The following is a 14,481-nucleotide window of genomic DNA, read 5'->3' on the forward strand; positions in this document are numbered from 1 at the left end:
CTGCAGAGTGGGTTCAGCTCCCTGACCTCCAGACATGGCTTTCCCTCCTCAGGGAGGCCTCCTCCTAGGTGGCCTGTGCCCCTGGAGCCACTGACTGGCCACCCTTGCTGCCTGTGCCTCTCTTCGTGTCCTGGAGGGACCCACCTCCTGTGGGACAGCACTGCCTTCCTGCTGGGCTCCCAGCCAGTCCACTCTGCTGAGAAGCCCTCATGTTGCCCACTCAGGCTCCTCCCCCAGGGTGCTCCTACCCCTGCTGCCACTCTCCTTGGAGCCTGGTGACGGGCACCCGCAGGGTCAACGTGGCGGTTGGTACCCTGGCACCTCGCCCAGTGTGCTGCTTGCTAGATGACCTAGAGGTCCTGGTCCCTTGGAGGCTTCCTTGGCACCCTGGACGCACTCAGAGGGCACTGCAGCAAGACAGCTCTGGCTCAGGCAGACAACAAACCTCCTTAAACCCAATTTTCTTGGCACCCCCTCGGGCAGAGGTTCCGTTTGAATCAGGCTGGCTCTAGGTATTAATGTGTGCATCCACCACAGAATCCAGAAGGGCCCCACCATACAGCAGGAGAGAGTCAGATTCTGACGTAGCATCCTGCAAGAGCAGACATAGGGGCTTTGTAAAAGACCTTCATCCCGGGACTGTCTGAACTTCCAACCAACGGCTTGACGGACAGGGGAGGCCCAGGTCCTCTGCTCTGGGTCTTGTCTCTCCACCTGCCCTTCCTGTGACAGGCAACCCGTGCAGGACCCTGTTATGGGCAGCACCCAGTCAGTCTCCAACACGTGGTCAGATGGACAATGCCCTGCTCCTGGCAGAAGCACAGGGAGTCTGATTTTAGGAACCAGGATTTTGCTCTGCCAGAGTCGTCTATTTCTATTCCAAGGCATGCAAAAAAGAAAAGAGAACACTCCAGATTAGGGAAAGCTTGGCTTGTGAGGCAGCCCGGATGGCTAAGAATAGCCCGCAGTCGCAGAGCCTTATGTAAGTGCGGATCTCGCTGGTGGCCAGCGCCCGGGCAGGAGAAGCTGCTTCACCTGCTTGCCCTCGGGCATCCCACGGCCCCCTGCCAGGCGCTGGTGGAACCTGCCCTGGAGCACAGGCTGGGCTGGCCTCGGCCGGTGCCAAGGGGTGGCTTCCCAGCTACTTTGATGAAGGCAGAGTCCCCATCTGGGCTGTCATCCTTCACGAGAGTCCACAGAGCTGTCCCTGAAACATGGCACCAAGACCCAGGAGCCAGGTGCAGTGGCCCCTGCCTCTAATCCCAGCAGCTTGGGAGGCTGAGGCAGGAGGACCACAAGTTCAAAGCCAGCCTCAACAACTTATCGAGGTCCTAATCCACTTATCAAGATCCTGTCTCAAAATAAAAAAATAAAAAGGGCCGGGGACATGACTCAGTGGTTAAGCACCCCTGGGTTCTATCTTTGGTGCCAAAATTAAATAAAGACCCTGGAGGGATCATCGCAGGCTACTCTCCCTGGCTGCCTCCCCAGACTCCAGCACACCATGTCGACAGAGCCAGGACATTCCTCTGCCCCGTCCCCCCAACTCAGAGCAACAGAGGGCCTGGCACGGATGGCCATGGCCCCAACAGGCCCCTCACTCTGCAGCCCCAGCCTCCTTGGGCTTTTCCTGGTTTCTCCCAGTGACGTCAGAGGGTCCCTGGCTCAGGCTCCTCCCCGCCACATCTGCTGGCTGCTCACGTCCCCTTCTGCACAGTGTTCATGACGGCCCTTCCAGTGACGTCCTCTAGGAGGTGGGCGCAGGACAGATGCCGACCTGCCCTGGCCAAGCCTTGGCCAAGCTCCTGCCTACCGCCTGCCCCTTCATCGATGCCTTGATGCTGTGCACCCTCCTTGCCTGCGGGCACTTCTCATCCCTCTGCATCTCCATGGTGCGTGGTGGGGACTCAGAATGTGCTCTGGTACATGACACCTGCACCAACACAGTCTCTCCCTTTTACACCAGCACAGCCCTGCACTTCCCTCCGGACGGTCTTGCTGGGGAAAGGCTGACTTCTGCACTACCCAAGACAGTGCCCGAGAATGCTGGGAAGAATCAGTATTTTTATGGTGCAAAAACAAATTTAAAAAGCTCAAATAGTAACTTTTCAGTTATGATTTTCCAAAACAAAGTTTCAAAGATGAGCCAGGTTGCTTCCGGAGTCCACTCAAGGCGGGAAGCAGCTGAGCTCATCCTGTGCCCAGAGCTCAGCACCCAGCCAGGGCGCTCAGCTGCACAGAACCCGGAGGCCTGTTTCTAAAAGATTCCTGTGTTTAGAACAGCAACCTCGTACTGGGGACTTCCTAACATCGACCCAGGACAACACATGGCTGCTGTCAGGCCTCCACAGGGCCCAGGCAGGTGTGCAGGTGTCTCCAGAAGGTGGGGCCCGGCCCTGGGGTGCTGGGGGCACCTGGGGAGGTGCTGGGGGAAGGGTAAGGAGGAGCCAGGCGGGCAGGGGTGTGGGGACACCCTGTACATCAGCAGGTGGAGGCCTGGTACCCATGTGGGCATGAGCAGGAATGCACCCACTGGGCGTCTGCCCCAGGGATGTCAGAGCCACCTCCGACTCTGCCCACATCACGCTGGGACAAGTCTTATGGTCATTTACACCAGCGGGGCTGACCAGGTGGATGCCACTCCTTCGCCAGTGTGGACCTCCCTGGGAACACCGGCACCCCTAACTGGGGACCTCGTGGTGCTTGACTCAGGACTGGCCAACCCCCAGGCCTGCCTAGGAGTTCAGAATGGCCTGCTGCGGTGGCGTGCACAGACGCACCTGAGGTCTGAGATGGTGAAATGGATGCGGGCTGTGAACTGGTGCTCACAGAAGCCTTGTCCAGACCTCTGGGCTGTGGGAGCTGGGAGGGGCTGATTATGTAACACCCCACTGTAGACAAGTGGCGGCACGGGCAGAACCGGCAGGGTCGGGAGGGGGCTTGCCCTCCAGGGACCTCCTCAGAGCAAGGGCAGTGCAGGAGGCTGCGCAGCACAGGCCGGCCCCGACCAGTGGCTGTGATTAGAGAAAGGCCTCAGCCCCTCCTTCTCCTTACAGGTGGAACCCTGAGGACACCTGTGGGCAGACGCTCGTCCCTCTGAAGCACCAGAACCCAGCGCGCAGCCCACGAGGCCAGCACCACGATGTCGTGGATGCGAAACCCAGAGCCGGGTGCCGGGAGGGTGGACCCAGGGAGTGCAGGCCTCTGGAGAGGCCTGGGAGCCTGCTCTGGGCACCCTGCTGGCAGACAACCAGACTTTTTGGGTCCCTTGCAGCTGTGAAAAGTAGTGTGGGTGGACTCAGCTCAGAAGAAGTACCTGAACTGAGCTGGTGGGTGGTGGCGGGAAGCCGTGGTGGGAAACACGACCCAGGGCTTTCTCCGACCCCATCTGTGCCTCTAGAAAGCCTGCTACAGGCTTCTCTGCTGTGGAGGGAGTGCTCAGAACCTGCCTGTGAGCCCTGAGTGAAGGTGGTCCCCCAAGTGCAGGGTGGGTTGCTGAGGAAAGCTAAGGCCTCTTGGTGTGTGAGCGAAGGAACCAAGAGCCCGGTGGGAAGGAGTCACCTAGAAAGAGGTCAGCACACTCTCCGACTTCTGTCCTGCAGGCTGTGGTACCCAGCCATCTGCCTGTGCAGGACTTTTGTGCTCCACTTACGAGTTAGTGCAATTCTAAAAAAGCCCCTAAGAGCCAGCCCTTGAGAAAGCAGACACACATACACACACACACACACACACACACACACACACGCACGCCCGGCATCTCTGGAGCCCTTGTGGGCTCAGTGCTGGCTCAGCCCACTCTGTGCTGGACCTGCTAGCCAGCCACCCACTGCTGAGCCCTCCCACTTCACACAAGCATCAGAGCATGGACTGGAGAGGGCAGGGTGCTGGCCCCTGGCCACGACTGAGGCAGAGCACTTACGGCTATCCGCAGGACCGACGCCTTCACGGAGGTCCATTTGTCCTGCCTTCGGTCTATCACCAGGATGAATCCAATGCCTGCATCCTGTAGGCTGAGAGGAGAGACAGCTGCAGTTAGCGAGAGCAGGCGGGAGCCTCGCTGCCCACGTAGCCTCCTGGCAGCCTCACAGCGAGCGACCCTCCTAGAATCCTGAGCCACTGCCGGGGCAGGGTCAAGTGCATGCCAGGGGGCCGGCGGCAGGGCGCAGGGGTCCAGGGGCCCGTGCAGCCCGTCTGCACTCTCCCACACTCGCTCCTGTCTGAAGAGGACAGGTGTTGGCGCCTCCTGCCTGACACAGACGTGTCAGCTCCAGCACACGCACAGCCCTCTTCCTGGGGCTGGGCACTTTAGGGCCCATAAGAGCTGGTCATCGTCTTTTCCTGGGTGGCCAGCTGACGAAACCCTCAAAGCAAGTTTTAGGACCTGTACATCCCATGCGTCCTAGCATCTGAGGTCTCTGTGTCGGTCCACGTTAAACAGTCACTTCCAGCAGCAGCACTGGGACCTCGGGAGAAAAGTCCCGAGGCTTCGGGAGGCTCGAGGGCCTCTGCCGGGAGTGCGATGCGGGCACCTGCCCTCTGCAGCAGCATCGGTGGCGAAGAGGACAGCGTTCCTGGTGCAGCGCCTCCCGGCCCTCTGCTCCGCCCGGCAGGAGCCTGAGTCACAGTGTGGGAGCTCTGCCTCCGTTGTGACTTCTCACCAAGCCAATTGTGTGGTGCCAGCAGCTGCCGGCGCAGCCAATCCACAGCAGGAAGGAAGAAGTCAGGCCGGCAGAAGGCACCGACTCGAATTGCTAATTCCCACGTCTCTGAACATGCCCAAGCCAGCCGCTGATGGGAGTTGGGGAAACAGCTCCACAGGACGCTCCAACATGCAGGCCGTGCGGTGCTCTGCATGCGGCACTCTGTGAAGATCCTCTGATGCCCGGATATGACACCCTGACTGTGGGGCATGAAGCACCGTCCACCCTGCTGACTGCTCACACCAGGCTGGTGGTGTGGGCTGCACGTGCGGAGGGCAGTTTGGCTCAGTGACACATGAATAAACATGAGCTTTACTCAGAATAGCTCCTCTGCTGCTGGTGGCTCAACAGCCTGGGGCCCGGCTGGTGCCACTAGGAGGGTCCGTGGAGCTGTGAAGTCAGGACAGACCCCCTCCCTGCTCTGGCCTCTAAGGCCCATCTGCTCCAGCTCTGCTGGCCTCAGGTCTGGTGTGGTGGTGGTGGGCAGGAGCCACAGGCACAGGGCAGCCAGACACTGGGGGTGGACATCGGGGCTTCACATTTCCCAAGGCCTGCCCAGCTGCATTTGCTGCAGGACCCCATGGGGAGTAGGGGCACCCACTTCATCCAGAGAGGGGGGCTAGGCAGGGGCTTCGTGGCGGGAGAGACACAGCCAAGGTCAACATCTCCAAGCCCCGTGGTGACAAGGGTGAGGGAGGCCCCGACAGCCCTGCACAGACTCCCTCAGGTGTCTTCACCATTGACGGGGGAGATGCTGAGGCACAGAGAAGCCTGCACCCCAAAGCCAGGCAGCAAGAGTGGGGAACTAGCCGGGGCCTGGCAGCCACAGCCCAGGGGCCAGGTCCTCAGGCTCAGGCCTGCTGGGTGCTGGCACCACAGTGGGAGGTCAGAGACCAGGGATTCCAGCACAGGGCACAGGGGGCGGTGCCCTGGAGGGCACTGAGCTTCGTCTCCTGGAAGAAAGGAGCCGGAGGGGAGGCCAGGGAGGGCTGGCCCAGGAAGGGCACGGGCCATGTGGTGGGGCCCATACACAGGGCCTGGAAGCCACAAGGCTACAGAGAAGTTCCCTCCCTGGTCCCTACCTGGAGGGCACATGTCACTCATGCAGAGCTGTGCAGGGTCTCCAGCCTGGAGGCCCTTCTGTGGCCCTGCCTGGCCAGGCACCGGGGGGAGTGCCAGTTGGCAGGCTGTGTGTGGGAGAGGGCCCAGGGGCCTCGGACACCCCATGCGCTGCGGTGATGCTGTACTCTCTGGCTGACAAGGCAGGAGAGGAGAACTCCGTGAGAAGGAGAGCACAAAGCCCACAGTCCCTGGGCAGCGAATGGGCTGAATACCACCTTTCTTTCCGATTAGAAGTGGCCAAAGAATCAGAGGCCTCACTGTGTGCAAGAGCCTGAAGGGCCGTCCAGCCCTCCGGCTGTCTGCCCTCCACTCGTTCACAGCCCCCCGGACGCACCATCACCGCAGGGAAGGCCTCCTGAGACCTGTCCACAGCTCCCAGGGCCTGTACCCTGCCCTTCTGCCCGTGCCGCCCAGACCAGCTGTGCACCAGCCCAAAGAAGAAACAGACTGAGGAGAAAGGCCATGTCCCCCCAAGAGCCACACCTGCAGAGGCTGCTGGCCGGCTCCGGCCTCTGGCCTAGGCTGCCGTGACTCCTCTCCACCCTGGAGGCTCCCACCTGCCACCAGCAGGACAGTGGCTGGCGGAGCAGCCTGGGCTGGGGAGGGGCCAGCGGGAAGGGCTGCCTAGGCCAGCCTACAGCTCCACCGCGCCTCTGCAGCAGGACACCAGTGTCTCCAGCAGGTGACGGCAGTGGCTCTCCTCTGGGGGAAGGGCCAGGAGGACAAGCTCTGGCAACACCTCCAACGGTGACGGCGGTGGCTGTTGAGATGGCCATGCCAGAGACCATGGCCACTCAGCACAGAGCCCCTGGCCACAGGTGCTCTGAAACAGAGCCCCACAGAGCACGGGCATGACATTTCACTTTAGAGCAGAAGGCCATGTGTGGTCAGTGGCTGTCCTGCTGGCTTGTGGTCACTAGGTCGACTGCAAAGGGGAACGAGGAGGTGAGAGGAGGCAGCTGAGGCCAGAGGAGGTGGCTGCTGTGGCAGGGCCCAGGGACAAGACCATGGAGCCACAGACCTGTGGGAGGGACCTGCGGGGGGTGGTCACTGTGGCAGTGGGATGGGGACTGAAAGGTCTCCAGGACGCATCAAAGGTGCGACCCCACCCGAGGTCTAAAGTGCTGCCCAAGAGGTGAGCTGGGGAAGGGTCCTCACGTGGGGTGCGCCCCCCATCTGCAGGTCCCCAGTGCTGTGGGAAGCAGGCCGTGGGGGACTGAGCTGTCCACGGAGCTCCAGGGCCCAGGGACACCAGGTGAGCACAGTTGTACTCAACACACTGGATCACACAGTGGAGTGGACTGCAGGACCGCCTGGCCAGACATTCAGGAACTGTCACCAACGGGGCACAGTCCCACTACAGAGGAGGAAACCCACTGAATCCAGGAGCTGGTCTTCCTTACAGCAGCACTCCTGACTGTGAGGAGTGGGTCATGAGATCCCAGGGGACAGGGCACAGGCCAGGGGGACTGGCCTTCCTTACAGCAGCACTCCTGACTGTGAGGAGTGGGCCAGGAGATCCCAGGGGACAGGGCACAGGCCAGGGGGACTGGCCTTCCTTACAGCAGCACTCCTGACTGTGAGGAGTGGGCCAGGAGATCCCAGGGGACAGGGCACAGGCCAGGGGGACTGGCCTTCCTTACAGCAGCACTCCTGACTGTGAGGAGTGGGCCAGGAGATCCCAGGGGACAGGGCACAGGCCAGGGGGACTGGCCTTCCTTACAGCAGCACTCCTGACTGTGAGGAGTGGGCCAGGAGATCCCAGGGGACAGGGCACAGGCCAGGGGGACTGGCCTTCCTTACAGCAGCACTCCTGACTGTGAGGAGTGGGCCAGGAGATCCCAGGGGACAGGGCACAGGCCAGGGGGACTGGCCTTCCTTACAGCAGCACTCCTGACTGTGAGGAGTGGGCCAGGAGATCCCAGGGGACAGGGCACAGGCCAGGGGGACTGGCCTTCCTTACAGCAGCACTCCTGACTGTGAGGAGTGGGTCATGAGATCCCAGGGGACAGGGCACAGGCCAGGGGGACTGGCCTTCCTTACAGCAGCACTCCTGACTGTGAGGAGTGGGCCAGGAGATCCCAGGGGACAGGGCACAGGCCAGGGGGACTGGCCTTCCTTACAGCAGCACTCCTGACTGTGAGGAGTGGGTCATGAGATCCCAGGGGACAGGGCACAGGCCAGGGGGACTGGCCTTCCTTACAGCAGCACTCCTGACTGTGAGGAGTGGGCCAGGAGATCCCAGGGGACAGGGCACAGGCCAGGGGGACTGGCCTTCCTTACAGCAGCACTCCTGACTGTGAGGAGTGGGCCAGGAGATCCCAGGGGACAGGGCACAGGCCAGGGGGACTGGCCTTCCTTACAGCAGCACTCCTGACTGTGAGGAGTGGGCCAGGAGATCCCAGGGGACAGGGCACAGGCCAGGGGGACTGGCCTTCCTTACAGCAGCACTCCTGACTGTGAGGAGTGGGCCAGGAGATCCCAGGGGACAGGGCACAGGCCAGGGGGACTGGCCTTCCTTACAGCAGCACTCCTGACTGTGAGGAGTGGGCCAGGAGATCCCAGGGGACAGGGCACAGGCCAGGGGGACTGGCCTTCCTTACAGCAGCACTCCTGACTGTGAGGAGTGGGCCAGGAGATCCCAGGGGACAGGGCACAGGCCAGGGGGACTGGCCTTCCTTACAGCAGCACTCCTGACTGTGAGGAGTGGGCCAGGAGATCCCAGGGGACAGGGCACAGGCCAGGGGGACTGGCCTTCCTTACAGCAGCACTCCTGACTGTGAGGAGTGGGCCAGGAGATCCCAGGGGACAGGGCACAGGCCAGGGGGACTGGCCTTCCTTACAGCAGCACTCCTGACTGTGAGGAGTGGGTCATGAGATCCCAGGGGACAGGGCACAGGCCAGGGGGACTGGCCTTCCTTACAGCAGCACTCCTGACTGTGAGGAGTGGGCCAGGAGATCCCAGGGGACAGGGCACAGGCCAGGGGGACTGGCCTTCCTTACAGCAGCACTCCTGACTGTGAGGAGTGGGCCAGGAGATCCCAGGGGACAGGGCACAGGCCAGGGGGACTGGCCTTCCTTACAGCAGCACTCCTGACTGTGAGGAGTGGGCCAGGAGATCCCAGGGGACAGGGCACAGGCCAGGGGGACTGGCCTTCCTTACAGCAGCACTCCTGACTGTGAGGAGTGGGCCAGGAGATCCCAGGGGACAGGGCACAGGCCAGGGGGACTGGCCTTCCTTACAGCAGCACTCCTGACTGTGAGGAGTGGGCCAGGAGATCCCAGGGGACAGGGCACAGGCCAGGGGGACTGGCCTTCCTTACAGCAGCACTCCTGACTGTGAGGAGTGGGTCATGAGATCCCAGGGGACAGGGCACAGGCCAGGGGGACTGGCCTTCCTTACAGCAGCACTCCTGACTGTGAGGAGTGGGTCATGAGATCCCAGGGGACAGGGCACAGGCCAGGGGGACTGGCCTTCCTTACAGCAGCACTCCTGACTGTGAGGAGTGGGCCAGGAGATCCCAGGGGACAGGGCACAGGCCAGGGGGACTGGCCTTCCTTACAGCAGCACTCCTGACTGTGAGGAGTGGGCCAGGAGATCCCAGGGGACAGGGCACAGGCCAGGGGGACTGGCCTTCCTTACAGCAGCACTCCTGACTGTGAGGAGTGGGCCAGGAGATCCCAGGGGACAGGGCACAGGCCAGGGGGACTGGCCTTCCTTACAGCAGTACTCCTGACTGTGAGGAGTGGGCCAGGAGATCCCAGGGGACAGGGCACAGGCCAGGGGGACTGGCCTTCCTTACAGCAGCACTCCTGACTGTGAGGAGTGGGCCAGGAGATCCCAGGGGACAGGGCACAGGCCAGGGGGACTGGGCCTGTTTGTAGCATGTCCTGCAGCTACCGCAGGAACTAGGGCAGATGCTGGCTCTGAGGGATGCCCACGGAGGGCTGAAGGATGGACATCTCCAGAAGGTGACATAAGGCACCACACATGGGTGGACTGAGGTCTTCACCTTGACCAGCAACTGTGGTAGTTGCTGCAGGGGATGCGGGAGGTGAGGCGGGATTTACCTCCACACCAGCTCTCACCCCTCACGGCCAGGAGTTGGTTGGAAACTCAATCAGAAGGTGTGTCCACAGCAAGAAGTCAGGTGCACCTTGGGGCCCAAACTCTGGATATTCTGAAGCTTGGTGGGTAGGCTAGAGGCAGGACACTTCAGGTGGCCAAAGGGCAGTGGAACAGGGGGGAGCCAGGATGACCCCAGAAAGGTTTGGGGAGCACAACCCACATCCTGTTGGGGAGCCTGGAGTCTGACCCACATCCCACCTGTCTCTTCCACAGGGAGCACACTGCTGTGCATGAGGTGTGTAGGCAGGTGTGTGCACCTGCATGACTGCGTCTGTGCGCACAGTGTGCCTGTGTGCACGCACCTACATGTGGGCGTGTGTGCCTGCCTGAGCAGGCATGTGTTTGTGCCTCTGTGCACTCATGGTGTGTGTACGCCTGCACCTCACCCAGAGCCACTTGGAAGGTGGAGGATCTGCTTTTGTGAATGGGGGTTCGGGGAGCTGTGGAGGGGGGTGACCCCTGATGTCACCATCTGCCTCCTGGGCCTCCCACTGAATGTGCCTTCAGGTGATTCATTGTTGTGCCTGTCTCTGAACAGACTCTCTCTGCAGTGCTCTGAATCAACACTGCCAGGGAGTGTGCCCACAGGACGTATGGCAACCGCCATGCTTAGCTGTGCCCTCATGGCGAAGGGCGGCACGGCCTCCTGGGGAAGAGGAGGCCACCACCAGAGGGAACAGGGTCTGGAGACTCCAGGGACTTTCCCTGACCAGGCCTCGGGGTGCTCAGAGGCCTCTGCCCCAAGGATCACGATCAGGCGGAGCCTGGTTGACATCGTGGTGCCCTAAGTCAGGTCATCTGACCACCAGGGGCTGCAGACCAAGGCCGTTCTCCTGGAAGGTCCTTGAAGCGACTAGCTCAGGCTGAATTCCGTTACTAACCTCCCAAAAGGTGGGGTGTGTACCTGTGAGTGTAAGCAAGCACGAGTGAGTGTGTCAGAGGTGTGTGACAAAGTCTCAGGTGAGTACACTAGAGAAGTAAAGACTAATACACAGCTTGGCAATGTATCCAGGCCACAGTGTGGGGAACAAAGCTCTCAGGGGCACGGGGACCCTGTTCCACCTGTAGAGCACCACACCTGCCCACACCTAGCTCTCAGGGGCACAGGGACCCTGTTCAACCTGTAGAGCACCACACCTGCCCCACACCTAGCTCTCAGGGGCACGGGGACCCTGGTCCACTGTAGAGCACCACACCTGCCCCACACCTAGCTCTCAGGGGCACAGGGACCCTGGTCCACCTGTAGAGCACCACACCTGCCCCACACCTAGCTCTCAGGGGCACGGGGACCCTGGTCCACTGTAGAGCACCACACCTGCCCCACACCTAGCTCTCAGGGGCACGGGGACCCTGCTCCACTGTAGAGCACCACACCTGCCCCACACCTAGCTCTCAGGGGCACGGGGACCCTGCTCCACTGTAGAGCACCACACCTGCCCCACACCTAGCTCTCAGGGGCACGGGGACCCTGGTCCACTGTAGAGCACCACACCTGCCCCACACCTAGCAATCAGGGGCACGGGGACCCTGGTCCACCTGTAGAGCACCACACCTGCCCCACACCTAGCTCTCAGGGGCACGGGGACCCTGGTCCACTGTAGAGCACCACACCTGCCCCACACCTAGCTCTCAGGGGCACGGGACCCTGCTCCACTGTAGAGCACCACACCTGCCCCACACCTAGCTCTCAGGGGCACGGGGACCCTGGTCCACTGTAGAGCACCACACCTGCCCCACACCAAGCTCTCTGGGGCACGGGGACCCTGGTCCAGTGTAGAGCACCACACCTGCCCCACACCTAGCTCTTAGGGGCACGGGGATCCTGGTCCACTGTAGAGCACCACACCTGCCCACACCTAGCTCTCAGGGGCACGGGGACCCTGGTCCACTGTAGAGCACCACACCTGCCCCACACCTAGCTCTCAGGACACAGGGACCCTGCTCCACCTACAGAGCACCACACCTGCCCCACACCTAGCTCTCAGAGGCACGGGGACCCTGGTCCACTGTAGAGCACCACACCTGCCCACACCTAGCTCTCAGGGGCACGGGGACCCTGGTCCACTGTAGAGCACCACACCTGCCCCACACCTAGCTCTCAGGGGCATGGGGAACCTGGTCCACTGTAGAGCACCACACCTGCCCACACCTAGCTTTCAGGGGCACGGGGACCCTGGTCCACTGTAGAGCACCACACCTGCCCCACACCTAGCTCTCAGGACACAGGGACCCTGCTCCACCTACAGAGCACCACACCTGCCGCACACCTAGCTCTCAGAGGCACGGGGACCCTGGTCCACTGTAGAGCACCACACCTGCCCACACCTAGCTCTCAGGGACACGGGGAACCTGGTCCACTGTAGAGCACCACACCTGACCCACACCTAGCTCTCAGAGGCACGGGGACCCTGGTCCACTGTAGAGCACCACACCTGCCCCACACCTAGCTCTCAGGGGCACGGGGACCCTGGTCCACCTGTAGAGCACCACACCTGCCCCACACCTAGCTCTCAGGGGCACGGGGACCCTGGTCCACTGTAGAGCACCACACCTGACCCACACCTAGCTCTCAGGGGCACGGGGACCCTGCTCCACTGTAGAGCACCACACCTGCCCCACACCTAGCTCTCAGGGGCATGGGGAAACTGGTCCACTGTAGAGCACCACACCTGCCCACACCTAGCTCTCAGGGGCATGGGGAACCTGGTCCACTGTAGAGCACCACACCTGCCCCACACCTAGCTCTCTGGGGCACGGGGACCCTGCTCCACTGTAGAGCACCACACCTGCCCACACCTAGCTCTCAGGGGCACGGGGACCCTGGTCCACTGTAGAGCACCACACCTGCCCACACCTAGCTCTCAGGGGCACGGGGACCCTGGTCTACTGTAGAGCACCACACCTGCCCCACACCTAGCTCTCAGGGACACGGGGATCCTGGTCCACTGTAGAGCACCACACCTGCCCCACACCTAGCTCTCCGGGGCACGGGGACCCTGGTCCACAGTAGAGCACCACAACTGACCCACACCTAGCTCTCAGGGGCACGGGGACCCTGGTCCACTGTAGAGCACCACACCTTCCCCACACCTAGCTCTCAGGGGCACGGGGACCCTGGTCCACTGTAGAGCACCACACCTGCCCCACACCTAGCTCTCAGGGGCACGGGGATCCTGGTCCACTGTAGAGCACCACACCTGCCCCACACCTAGCTCTCAGGGGCACGGGGATCCTGGTCCACTGTAGAGCACCACACCTGCCCCACACCTAGCTCTCTGGGGCACGGGGATCCTGGTCCACAGTAGAGCACCACACCTGACCCACACCTAGCTCTCAGGGGCACGGGGACCCTGGTCCACTGTAGAGCACCACACCTGCCCCACACCTAGCTCTCAGGGGCACGGGGACCCTGGTCCACTGTAGAGTACCACACCTGCCCCACACCTAGCTCTTAGGGGCACGGGGATCCTGGTCCACTGTAGAGCACCACACCTGCCCCACACCTAGCTCTCAGGGGCACAGGGACCCTGCTCCACCTACAGAGCACCACACCTGCCCCACACCTAGCTCTCAGGGGCATGGGGACCCTGGTCCACTGTAGAGCACCACACCTGCCCCACACCTAGCTCTCAGGGGCACAGGGACCCTGGTCCACTGTAGAGCACCACACCTGCCCCACACCTAGCTCTCAGGGGCACGGGGACCCTGGTCCACTGTAGAGCACCACACCTGCCCCACACCTAGCTCTTAGGGGCACGGGGATCCTGGTCCACTGTAGAGCACCACACCTGCCCCACACCTAGCTCTTAGGGGCACGGGGAACCTGGTCCACTGTAGAGCACCACACCTGCCCCACACCTAGCTCTTAGGGGCACGGGGACCCTGGTCCACTGTAGAGCACCACACCTGCCCCACACCTAGCTCTTAGGGGCATGGGGGACCCTGGTCCACTGTAGAGCACCACACCTGCCCACACCTAGCTCTCAGGGGCACCACACCTGCCCCACACCTAGCTCTCAGGGGCACGGGGACCCTGGTCCACTGTAGAGCACCACACCTGCCCCACACCTAGCTCTCAGGGGCATGGGGACCCTGGTCCACTGTAGAGCACCACACCTGCCCACACCTAGCTCTCAGGGGCACGGGGACCCTGGTCCACTGTAGAGCACCACACCTGCCCACACCTAGCTCTCAGGGGCACGGGGACCCTGGTCCACTGTAGAGCACCACACCTGCCCCACACCTAGCTCTCAGGGGCACGGGGACCCTGTTCCACCTGTAGAGCACCACACCTGCCCACACCTAGCTCTTAGGGGCACGGGGACCCTGGTCCACTGTAGAACACCACACCTGCCCACACCTAGCTCTCAGGGGCACGGGGACCCTGGTCCACTGTAGAGCACCACAACTGCCCACACCTAGCTCTTAGGGGCATGGGGACACTGGTCCACTATATAGCACCACACCTGCCCCACACCTAACTCTTAGGGGCACGGGGACCCTGGTCCACTGTAGAGCACCACACCTGCC

The 14,481-nt window shown here is 62.2% G+C and overlaps 1 protein-coding gene across 12 annotated transcripts in view; it reads right to left on the bottom strand.

The window, feature by feature from the left end:
* The window catches only part of MCF2L (MCF.2 cell line derived transforming sequence like), a 104,436-nt gene that overhangs the window by 36,849 nt on the left and 53,106 nt on the right, over positions 1-14,481 (bottom strand). For 7 of the 12 annotated variants that reach the window (XM_081297221.1, XM_081297223.1, XM_081297215.1 and 4 more), the window contains exon 4: positions 3,920-4,010. In XM_081297221.1, coding sequence (XP_081153347.1) covers positions 3,920-4,010 — 91 coding nt within the window. Of the gene's footprint in view, positions 1-3,919; positions 4,011-4,381; positions 5,011-14,481 lie in introns of those variants that run through there. The other 5 variants (XM_081297212.1, XM_081297217.1, XM_081297218.1 and 2 more) reach the window with 5 other exon arrangements.

Source organism: Spermophilus citellus (assembly GCF_964194105.1).
Source record: "Spermophilus citellus genome assembly, chromosome: 1".
NCBI classification, from domain to species: domain Eukaryota; kingdom Metazoa; phylum Chordata; class Mammalia; order Rodentia; family Sciuridae; genus Spermophilus; species Spermophilus citellus.